Below are 12,663 nucleotides of genomic sequence, written 5' to 3' on the forward strand. Positions count from 1 at the left end.
TGTAGTGTAGATACAATATTAAATATTCAATAGGCTAATGGTGGGGAAAATAATGTTCCATTAACTTCTTATGTCTTGGGTTTTTAGGAGCCTAATGGTGGAATTGGAGATAGTAAAATATATACAGTTGTAAAATAAACTGTTTGTTGCTCCTGCTGGTTTTTTTCTTATTTAAATACATTTAATGTCCTAGATGCAGAATGTTCTTCTCTGCCTCCGGCCCAAGTAGCATATGGGCAGTGAGCGGTGAGACTTGTCTTTTGACTCTGCTTCTTCTCTGTACAGTTTATTCCTTTGTGGTTTCTTTAGTTGACAATGACATCCATCCATTTTGAGCCACTCATTCTTTTGTTTGCAAGTTGCAGTTTTCTGACCTTTACCCACCCATGATGTTTAAGTAATTCCTATTTATTATCTTAAGAGGCAACAGTGAGGCTAGTTACAGGGTTCACTAACTAAAAAAGAAGACTCCGAGATCATTACCATCATGTCCTACTCCCCTTCTGTCTCCCAAACCTTAATCGATTTTTGTTTATGATTTAGGTGATGATAATCTAAAGACCTAGGGAGGCAGCATGGTGTAGATAATAGAGGACCAGAGAGTGAAGAAGACCTGGCGTCAACTTCCATCTTTCGCTCATACTGACTCTATGACCCTGGGCAAGTCACATAACCTCTGAATTATGGACTCAACTCTTTTAGACTCTGCTTTGCAGAAATGTTGTTGACCTGCCATGCAAGAAAGAATTTCTGCAATTAGGAGTTGCCTAGAGGCAAACAAATCTTCATTCCAGTGCTTATCCCAATATAAAACCAAGGTTTGGTCTATAGGAAAATGTAAACATTAACAAATAACTGGAATGCTAGGCATGGTGAACTTGAGAGGTGAACTGAGGAGTATTAATAGGCAAAGAAAGAAGACAAAATTTAAAGGGGCAGCCAGAAGGCACATATTTTTATAAGACTGCATTCATCCTTTGATATAGTCACTGCTGGATTGGTCGATGCCTAAATCCAATTTCACTGGGATTAGTTTTGGGTAGCTCTAAGCTATTCATTGAATTAGGAATGATTATGGACAGGGAGGAGGCCCCCAGCTCTTTATTAAAGTCCTTGTGAAGGCACTAAGTGATCTTCAGAAGATTAAAGCCAGCGGTGTTTTCTTAGCATTGATAACACCCAGAAGTATCTGGGGAGTTTGTTTATTAAGAAATACCTGCAGCAAACATTCCAAATCCTGATAGGGATTTATCACAGGACCAAAGCAAGAAAAGGCATTGCCCTTGTAATGAGCTTATTCCGAAACCTCTAGTTAAGCCTTTGCAGAAAGATCAACAGTCCTATGGACCCACTCACATGTGCAGGGGCCTTCCTCATGTCATTGTAATGTTGAAGCTGAAAGTTCAAGAACATCAGCAGGTTTAAGGAATAAAGAGAAAATGCTATGAAATCATGATTTTCATGAAAATTCTTACTTTTCCGGAGCCTCGTTCACAAGCTTATGCTTTCTTTTCTTATAAAATAGAGATGGTACCTGAAAGGGACTTTAAAGGTAATTGATTTGAATCACTTCACTTGATCCAGCAAAATTGCTTTGCCAAAGGTAACATGTGTAGTCAGTAGCACATATGGAATTTGAACTCTAGTCTCATGATTTTTCCACAATCCTTATTAAATTCCTTCCTAAAAGGCTTCTATTCGTGAGATTTCCAGCTCTACCACTTAATATCCGTCTAACGCTGGGCAGGTCATTTTTTCCTTTTAAAAATTAAATTTCTTGATGATTTTATTCTGAACTTAACGAACATCAATCATAATGAGAATTTCCATATACAAAATAGAACAGAAAAGATGATTTTAAACTGTCAATCTCTGTGGTGTATATCTGGGCAAGGCATTTCCATTAGTTTCCTCATTTATAAAATTGATATATAATTGTTTTTATTTCTTTTGTACACATTTGTTGGGGAAATAAAAGTGAAGTTTTATAACCAGCTTCTCTTAATTTAATATCAATGATAATTTAAATCAAGGTTAATTTAATAATCAAAATTTGCCCTGCTTTAAGAATCATAGGTACAAATATCCAACAAAACGAAGAAATTGATTACTTGTGTTAACACATAACTCTTTGTTTTTCTGAGATCCTTTAAACAATAAATTCTCCTAGTAAATTAACATTTACACTCAACTTTTCTGGGAGTACATTGTATGAAGTAAGGTATTCCTATATGACACATTTCCCCTTTGAGTAGGAGCGGGGTGGTATAGTGCATTGGATCTAGGTTTAGCAAGATCAGAGTTCAAATCCAGTCTCAGGCACTTCCTAAGTATATGACCCAAGGCATGTCACTTAACCTTTGCTTCAGTTTCTTTACCTGTTAAATGGGAGCAGTACTAATGCTTATACTGGAGATCATTGTGAGATAAAATAAGATAATAATTGCAAAGCACTTTGTAAATCTCAAATCATTGAAAAATACCTAGATGGGAGCAAAAGAAAGTTCAGAAGGGGATAGAGACAAGGGGGACAATTTTATTACTATTGTATTTTATGTAATATATAGATATAAAATTTTTGTAACAACTTTATTCAGGAACCTGTAGTTAAGCCTTTGCAAAAAGATGAGCACTCCTTTGGACCCCCTTGCATATTAAGGAGCCTTCCTCCTGTCATGGTAAAGTTGCAGCTGGGAGCTTGGAAATATCAGCAGGTTTAAAGAAAAAAGAGAAAATGCTATGAAATCATGATTTTCATGAAAATTCTTACTTTTACATAGTTCTATATAGAATTTCATATACTTCTTTCTTGTATTTGTAGATTGAAATGTTACTTTTTAAATTTATAATACATTTTTTTAAACATAGTGATTTAATATGCTTGACTTCCCCTACAGCCTCCAAGCAGTAACTGTTTCCATCTCTGCAATTTTTTATGGGTATGAAGTGCTAAAATCTCAGAGCTGTTTTTAATGATCATTTCTTTTATTGGTAGTAATTTGGAGTATTTTTCTAGGGTTCTGTTTTCATTGACTTTAGAAGGGCCAGTATATAATAAAATAATGGGAAGTCACAGTGTCTAGAAATAGTGTTATGGCCAAGGTCAGCTCAGGGACGATTTCCGAAACTGACAGCAGCAACAGTCAAACGAAATCCCACTCCACAAACTGATTATCAAGATATTCCCAATAAAAGTATACCTTCAGCATACACAGAAGAAAATTATTCTAGGTATAAGAAATGGTAGATTTTTCTTCTCAAACCAGCATTAATTTGTAGTTATGCTGAGAATTGTATCCCTACACCACAAAAATGCATCAGCCACCTGAGGACAGAGCCCTTCTATGAGTTTCTTTTATCTGGTGACATTGAATTCTGAATTTTCCCCTTGTATTTATTCCTAGGTAAAGTACACACAAAAGAGAGCCATAGCAGCACAGAGTCCATGGACTTTAACACACAGTAGTAGTAGAAAAGGCAAAACCCAAACACAGACATAATAATCTTTAAGAACCTTTTTCTCTTCTTTCTTCACCCATTTGTAGCTTATGCTATGCACACAGGTATTCATATATGCTAACTCACGGACACTTGTACAAATGTGTGTTACAAAATGATTAATTAAGCGTTGTATGTTTTTATCAAAGAAAACAACACAAAGATTTCTCCAAAGTACTGTTAGACTAAAGATGATTAATTTTAATTTTCACATGAGTGACATAATGCTATTAATCATTTAATATGTTTAATCATAATCTCTGTAATTCCTAATTAGGTTTATTAAACTGAAACATTCTGCAGTTGTGGTAAAATTTAAATGCAAGTAAGTCTTCTTTTCAGAAAGCGAAATAAGCCATTTTAATTTGTAGTTAAGTAGTAATTTCAAATGAATGAATGGATGGATGAAGCATGAATGAATGAAAAGCATTTATTAAGTGCTTACTATGTTCCTAGTACTATACCAATGAAGGATTTCAAAGTCATTTTCTCAAGTCAACATCACTGGTCACCTTATTATCAATATGGAAAATGAACTTCCATGTAATTTTCAAGGGGCTGGACCTTGGTGGTCTCAAGATGCATTGAGTTTCTTCTTTCTTTAGGCAGTACATCTGGAAAATACTTTTTTTCTTGTTTTGTCCTTCAATTCATTTATGGCACTCTTCCACTCAAGAAAAGTTGCCTATTGTCCTCAGCCCAGGAAGACATGGTCACTTCCCTTTATCGTCAGCAAGATCCTGCTTTCTACAACAAAGCAGTAACTAATTCCTTTAGTTACCAGGGTGAAGTGCTTTTCACAGTCCTAGATACTTGATATGTTAGTTTCAGTAAAGGGGAGGTAGGAAATCAAGGAAGGGGATGGGTTTCCAATACTTGTTTTTCTTTGGTGCCTAGTTCTGAACTGTTCTTCCGGGGACCTATGAAATGCTACATTTAAAACTTTTCTTTATATATATATATATATATATATATATATATATATATATATATATATATATATATATATATATATATATATATGTATATATATGTATATATATATGTAAATAAAATTAGATGAGCAATTATATATGTGTGTGTGTATGTATGTGTGTATATATATAATATATATATTTCTCTGTAATGTAAGACTTTAGACTGCTTTTTAAAAAATATGACCTAAACATGTCTATCTTTTCTATCCTTCTTAAATTAGACACATTTTATTATTTCAAAATGATTTTAAACCTCTGTTTCAAAGATTTGTTTACATTTTTCAACAGATGTTCTTCGATATAAGATACAAGTTCTTTCTGAGAATAGGTTTCTATGGATCTTTCTTACTGAGGTAGTTTGTAAAAATTGAAGGTTGTTAAGAGTACCGCTAGGAGAAGTAGTTTCATTTATTGTTCAAGAACACCTTATTACTAGAAGTGTGGGGTACAGGCAGAAGCTTTTCTCTACCATTTAGGATTAGAATAGAAAGTTTCTTTCTTTTGTTTGGGAAAGAAAAGATACATATCTGAGATACCCTTCATCAGAACTGTTACTAGTATGTGGGTGAATTGAACTTTGCCACATGGCACTGAATTTAGAGGGTGCTAAAAACACTCAGTCCTTTGTAGGTAGAGAAACTACAGAGCTTAATGCATATTTAGCAAGAATTAGGTAAAATAGTAAGGGCCTAGAGGGCAGGCTGGAAAGAGTGTTTTCCACTACCCATCCTGTATCTACTCATAGATTTTAGGATTTCTCTACATGCAACAAAGTAGCATCCCATCCTTCCTTACCCATCCAAAATACCCGCCAGTTTTTCTACCACTTGCCTTGGGAATGGTTTATAGACCTCACCATAGGTAGAAAAATGTCTTGTTAAGCCTCTGGCATACACAGTTATAATCTCTCTCCTTTAGTTACTTGGAAGAAAGAATGGAGTGTAGTCAGAGGAAGTGTAATACAGACTCTTTAGAGGCAAGTAATGTTAGTTTGAATTATTACTTTAAATAGCTCTGCTAGTTTAAGCACAGTGAAAAAGGTTACTTGTGATCACTAGGAACTGCTAGCTACCAAGGAAATCCTCCATTGGATCTTTTAACAACACTCACTAGAGCTCCTGGACCTGGTACCTACCTCAGAGGAATTTGAATTCTAGATACAAATTAGTGAATCAGAAAAAGACATTTTAAGTGATATCTGGGAATAAGTCATGGTTACATTAAACTGATGCCAGTTAAAGATTAACTAAGAAATATACCAAATTGTATCAATCAGTGAATATTTATTAATTGCCTGGGCTCTAGGTAGGGGACTCTGTGGTTCAGCTGTTTCAGTCATGTCAGTTCTTTATAACCCTATTTGGCATTTTCTTGACAAAGATGCTGGAGTGGTTTGCCACTTGCTTCTCCGGCTCATTTTAGAGATGTGGAACCTGAGGCACACAGGGTTAAGCCACTTGTCCAGGGTTACACAGTTAGTAAGTATCTGAGGCCAGATTTGAACTCTGGTCTTTCTCATTCCTGGACTGACACTAAAGCTACTATGCCCCCTCACTCCCCATGGACCTAAATGCTGAGAATATAAAGACAGAAGTGAAACTAGTCTTCAAGGAGTTACATTGTAGTAGGGGAGAAAATATGTATATATATAAGGAGACCAAAAAACTCACCAAATTAATAAAGGTAGTTTTTGAAGCAAGGCTCCTCACTAGCATCTGAGGGAATCACAGAGGCTTCATGGAAAATGCGGCACTTTGTTCTGAGTGATAATTATTTGAAAATTTGCTGTCATAGATTATCTAGTTATATTTTACTTTTTAAATAAAGTGATATTTCTGTAAACAAGGTCTGAAAAATTCATAGCTCTAGATCAAATGGGCTTCGTCTCAGTGAGTCACCAGAGGAAAGTACCTTTATAATTTTAACTCCCAACCAGGTGAATGAAGACATCTAAAAGTCTGGCTATTAAAAACATCTAAATGGAATGATCAAATTCTAGAATTAATATAATAAAAATCATGATGGCAAAGACATGCCTTTCTTTTCCTCTCTGTTTTCTGTATCTAAGGCGCTACATCAGGTGGGTGAGATTTCCTTCTTTTTACGATACTGGAAATATATCTATCCTCTTTTTACAGGACTGTGCCTTATAAGGGACTTAAAGTATTGTCTAAATGCTTAATTCAGTTGGTCAGCTTTTGTATATGCAGTGCCAAAGAGCTGGTTCATTTCTCCTTCCTCTTCAACTCTGCCCCCAGTTGAATTTCATTAATATTTTGTCTGAAAAGATTCAAGAGTGATGCAGGCATAGCCTTTGCATTGAGCAAAGCCAACAGACCTTTCTGTGTTTCATAATTCACTAAGACCTTTCCTTGCCTGATTTCTTTGTAACTTGCATTCGTCCATTATAGGGTGACTTGGAAATGAGATATTACACCTGAAACTATCCTGAAGACCTCTTTTACTTTGTTTCTGTTTTGTCCTTTTAGCAGACAGATGATGCAGCACAGACTGACGGCCAGCCTCAGACACAACCTTCTGAAAACACAGAAAACAAATCACAGCCCAAGCGGCTGCATGTCTCAAATATCCCCTTCAGATTCCGGGATCCGGACCTCAGGCAAATGTTTGGGGTAAGTACCATCTCTCTGTTTTCATTTATCCATTTTTGGAGAAGCATTCCTATCCTCACCTGAGTGCCTTTCATACGTGGTACTTAGGAGGCACAGGGGTTCCTTTCAACAGAAAATGTTCTAAGGCCCAGGCCTAGATGCTACAAAGTCTTCATGTTTCCCATGGGCTGTGGTTTAGTTCCCTTAGGCACTTCTCTTTAATTTCCCACGCATTCCCTATCATTCTGAGAGTCAGCCAGATGTTCCTTTTATAAGGAGCATTAGTATGAAAAGAAAAAAATGAATATCAAACTGAATTTGCATGAAGGAATTTTGGTATAATGGGACCATAGAAATCCTTATGGAGCACTATAAAATGTAAGTAGCTAGATGGAGGAAGGGATGGAAGGAGGGATTGCCATATGCAGCCGGGGCATCCCCAAGTGTCACATTGGGGCCCTGAATCTCACTAATTTTAAAATAAACAAAAAAGCACCATAAGACCATAAGGGCATTTGTAAGATGAATATAACCATTTCACAGTCATATAATTATGATGAAATGACTAAAATAGATATTACCCCTATGTACACATTTATATAATATTCATATGTGTAATACACACACATGTTTTAAGATTAATAATTGTTTTTCTTGGTACTGTAGGCAGCAAGAAACTTAAAAGGTTCATTACAGTTACTTAAATGTTGCATTCTACCCTGGAGAGAAGGAGAAATGGGGATTTATATGTTTACATATTTGTTTCTGCCAAATTGCTGAAATGAGTATCAATCTGAAGAGTTGATGCTGGACTTTGCTTTCATCTGAGGAACATTGTTTTCTTTGAGGTAGAAAAAGTGTGTCAGAGGTGTCTGCAAAGACTGTACCTCAAATCAAATTAAAGTCTATGCAGTGGTCATCGCAGCCTATGGAAAAATATTTAGCAATACTCATTCCTTAAACTTTCTCTAAAATTAGATCATCAGATTCCATGAAAGAAGGGCTATCCCAAGAATGTCGTACCTTGTTTTCCATCAGGGAGTGTTATGGTAAAGGTTTTGAAAGGAAAATCACCAGTATTCATTGGCTTGTGGACAGGGGAGCACATTTTCAATAACTCAATACCCCTAAGGGTATAAGCATGGCCACCGGATATTGTTGGTCTTTTAGAGTATAGTTGCCCAATTTGGCCTCGACGCTGCAGAGCAAACAGGACCAAATAGGCTCCTGCCCCTCCTCCCTCTCAGGAATACACCCTTTTGTTTGCCTTTAAAGCTTCGGTTAGCTGCTATTGAGATTTCTTTCTAGAAACTGGGATAGAGGAAAGAATGTGAGGAAAATAATGGAAGCAGATAGTGGAAATCCAAATCATCTATTTACCTATGAGGGTAGAGAAGTGTTTCTGTCCTTTCTATAAATAAGGGAAATATCACCCAATCTAAATAATTCTAGGATTTGTGTTTCTTTCTTAATAAACATACATGCTATTTCATTGAGTCTATACTAGACACAGCAATGGAATACACACCCCAAAATATAAAGAACTCAAACTTGAATTCTGACATTTTAAAGGAAAAGCTGTGTGTATGCACACACACACACACATACACATGCACACACACACACATGCACACACACACACACACACAGTCTCTTCCTTATCTCTCATTTGGTAATAACTTTAAACTCCTTTGTCCCCTCCAAAGCACAAAGGTACTCCTAGGAACTTTCAAGCCAAGGATTAATTTTAACAGTTCAACATGTTAAAATGGACATTAAACATGTAAAACATATTGAGACGTATTTTAATGATAGGTAGTTAGAGGAATCCCAATATTAAAACATGTGGATTCATCTTGTTCCTTATCAAGAGTTGTTTACTTGAGGGTCATGAAATATTGCCTACCTGGTAATAAATAGCTGGAGGGCAGTTAATGTCTTATAGTACATTATGAGTGACAGCCTGAAAGGCAGACAGTCTTTCTGAGTCTACATTAGGTCTTGCTCTGCTGCTAAATTGGTGAATTATTTGAATATTAGTGCTAGTAGTTCTTCAAACCTTGTAATAGAGTAATGAGTGAAGGAAAACAATTTGACCCAGAAAATATTGGTTCAAGTTGTAATTGCATTAGTATAAACCAAATGGAATCTCCTTTTCATCTGCTGACAGCAATGGTGCCAAACCCAAGATGAATTGAGTTGAAGGTGGTGGAAATAATGGTTCACTTATTAATCTCTGGTATTCAGTGAATTAATGTTCCCTATTCTGGGAGGTTCCTCACACATTCCAAAGAGACATTATTCAGCTCCTGAAAAGCAAAGACTCTGTCCCACTCATTTTTATATCCTCTACAGTGATCTGGATATAGTAGGCATCCAGTCAATATTGGTTGAATTAAAGTGAGCATAGCATCTTTCTACACCTAGTGTTATTTCCAGTATAATTACATTACATAAGTAACTATTCCATCCTGGGTTAGAGATAACCCCTCCCCCATAAGTATCTGTAATCTTGCTCTCATCTGGCTAAAGAGTGCAGGCAGCACAGAGGGAAAGTGACATAAACCCCTCTAAACAATTTGAAAGCAAGAAAGTAACCCAGCACAGGTTAAGGACGTCCAGCTGTTTTGGCATCATATAGATGTAACCTCTGTATTCTTTACTGGGTTCATTTCTGAATTATTATATTTTTAAGATACAGAAATACTTTTACTTCTAGCCTGAGTGTATGATTTTATCTGAATTGGACTAGAGGAACTATTATTAATATTTTTATGAAATTTACAATGCTTTAAGGCATAATCATATCTTAGCAAATGGTTTTTAAAAATATTACACATTTTATTTTTAATTAAGGTTTTGGCATCTTTTTGGTATGACACTGACAGAGTTTATTCTATACATCCATTGTCCTTTGAGGCATGTGTTCCAATAACTCATAAATCATCTTTGCTCTCCTTTTCCTTCCAACACTTTGCTAATCTGTTAGGTCACAATAGGAAACAAGCAAATTCATTTACAGAAGTTTATATAAGCATGGCATTCATGATCTGATATCAGTATCTTTTGAATCCTTCTTTGTATTTATTAACAGTTATACTACAAAGAACATTGATTCTAAATGAAAATTTGATGGCCTAAGGTGGCAATACTTTTTTTGTCAATTTCTTCTCTTGGTAAGCCATGCATCTCCTTCGGGTAGGAAATGTTAAGCGTTGTAGGAGTCATCAACTTTTCACACACTTCTGGAATAACATAACTTCCTTAACATACTTTATTTGCCTTTGAAAAGATAACTTGATCTCCCTTTACATTTGTTCCAGAATTCCTTGAATCTGGAGGGAATGATTCAATCTATTCTTAGGGTTTGTAATTCTCATATGTAGTTACTGTGGGATTGTAGTTGACCTTGATATATTCAGAAACTGCTGAGCAGTGAATATAGTTTCAAAATTTAACAGTGACTATAATGGCATTCTTACACTGTTTTGCTTATCAAAACTAAGGTCTTGTACACAAGAACGTTTTCTATTTAAGTTTCTATTAATGAACCAGGCGACTTTCAGAACATGTAAAACTATATTGTGTAACCATTATTTTGTTAGTCAAAAATGCATATAATAGCTGCATCATTGTTTGTGCCAAACATCTTATTTTTCAGTACATTGAGATAGTCTCTTTGGACACTCTTATTGCATTTAGAATAACTAGATATTAAATATATATGTGTATAGACACACACACACACACACACACACACACACACACACACACATATATATTTGAATTCACACAAAAGGTTGCCTAAAAGATTCTGTTTCTTAGTCCTATGTTCAGGGCTTTAAGCTAACTTAAGCTTTTTTTTTTTGTAAACACTATGTTGATTTATCATCCTATGTAGTTTTTCAGAAAAATATTATTTGATCCAAGATGATCTACAAGGCCTTGCTATCTATTTCTTCTACTCCTTGTTTTGAAGCTTTTAGATAAAGTTCTGATGTACATAACAGAATGGTTTTTATGGAGTTGGAGATATATCATAATAGCCTTATTGAGCAAACACCAGTTATGTCTTTGTCTTGTATAATGTCAATTTACATTGAAAATATGCCAGCTGTTACATCGTTACTCAAGAACTTCTCAATTACACTTTCTATCATTCTTCTACTACTTGTCTCAATAGCTCTAAATATTATAGACTCTGAGGGGGCATCATTCTTGCATCCACATAAAGTATCTCAGGCACACAGCATTATCGCTCAAATTAACTACAAAATCATTCTACTTGGGGTTTTCTTGTTCTGTCTTTACTGACTCCTGGTTTTAGAAAAGGAGTTTCGTCATATACAATCAAAGAACGCTAGCTGACATTTGGGATACTGGAAGTGGAGGGCACTTCTTTATAATTTTCCATCCGTAAATACATTTGTTTCTGTTTTCTCATTCCTGAGACTAATTTGCAACAACCTGTGTCTTTCTTATATTCTAAGTAGAAAGTAGAAAAATATAGTGCTTCTGAGTAGCAGAAGCCATAGGGTGTTAGGCTAGTTTTTAATGTAAAATTTCAAATTTCCTTTTGAAAGTCAAATCCTTTATTTTACCCAGCCGAATTTATATTTAAGAAAAATTCCCATTGTTGTAATTCACAGCAGTGAAATTCAAACCCAAGAGAAGAAAACTTCTTTTACCTAAAGGTCTTCATTTGTTTGCATATTGTGCAAATGTTCAAAATCACAATTCCTTTTCCCCTTTATTGTATTTTGAGAATGTCATGTGTGCGTGTGTGTGTGTGTGTGTGCGTGTGTGTCCTTTGTTGCCAAAGGAGACCATGGCATCAGAGAAATGATGACATGACTTGCACTTGACTTTGAGAATGTCATACATGGCAATAGGCATATTAGTCACTGTAATACTATCTCCCCTCCTAAATGATCAGTATATGTATTGCATCATTTTTGGCCAAGTTATTCATGTGATACATTTTCAATATACATGTAAGAAATGTGGATTCTTTTTTCTTCACCACTTAGCTCACTTTTCTTGTTTCCTTAGTGCCTTAATCCTTCTCTTTTTTGAAAACAATATCTACTTTAACTGAAAAACATGTTTTTAAAAGAAAGGAGCCCCAGAATAAAATAACATACTTTAACTTAACTTTGTCCTGCATTCAAAACTTTTCTTTCTTTACTTCTTGAACAATTTATTTTTCACAACGTATACAAAACAATTTTGTGTGTGTGTGTGTGTGCCCACAGTTTAGTAGTTTGACCCTGCTTTACACCATGTATTGCTGAGCAGTGTTTACATCTTCCATTTGTAGAATCATCTTGATTTGTTAAAACCCAGTTGACTTGCTTTGCCAGACTATCCTAGTGTTTCTCTCTGTGGAGAGAATGTGCATTGGTCACATGCAGTCATATCTGTTCTCCACTGTCTTAATCCAATGGACTTTGCCTTCTCTTCCTCTGTTTATAAATACCATCAAAGGTCCCAACCTCTGCTTCGTGGTTGCCTGCTGCCTCAAGAATAGTTGGATTAGAGAGCTGCTTGGACAAATAGTATATAAGCTGGATAAA

General features: G+C 35.5%; 1 protein-coding gene across 15 annotated transcripts in view; it reads left to right on the forward strand.

The window, feature by feature from the left end:
- The window catches only part of RBFOX1 (RNA binding fox-1 homolog 1), a 377,245-nt gene that overhangs the window by 248,980 nt on the left and 115,602 nt on the right, over window positions 1-12,663 (forward strand). For all 15 annotated transcript variants that reach the window (XM_072608585.1, XM_072608562.1, XM_072608545.1 and 12 more), the window contains exon 3: window positions 6,965-7,108. In XM_072608585.1, the coding sequence (XP_072464686.1) occupies window positions 6,965-7,108 (144 nt within the window). The remainder of the gene's footprint in view (window positions 1-6,964; window positions 7,109-12,663) is intronic.

The sequence above is a fragment of the Notamacropus eugenii genome, chromosome 1 (genome assembly GCF_028372415.1).
Source record: "Notamacropus eugenii isolate mMacEug1 chromosome 1, mMacEug1.pri_v2, whole genome shotgun sequence".
Lineage (NCBI taxonomy): Eukaryota > Metazoa > Chordata > Mammalia > Diprotodontia > Macropodidae > Notamacropus > Notamacropus eugenii.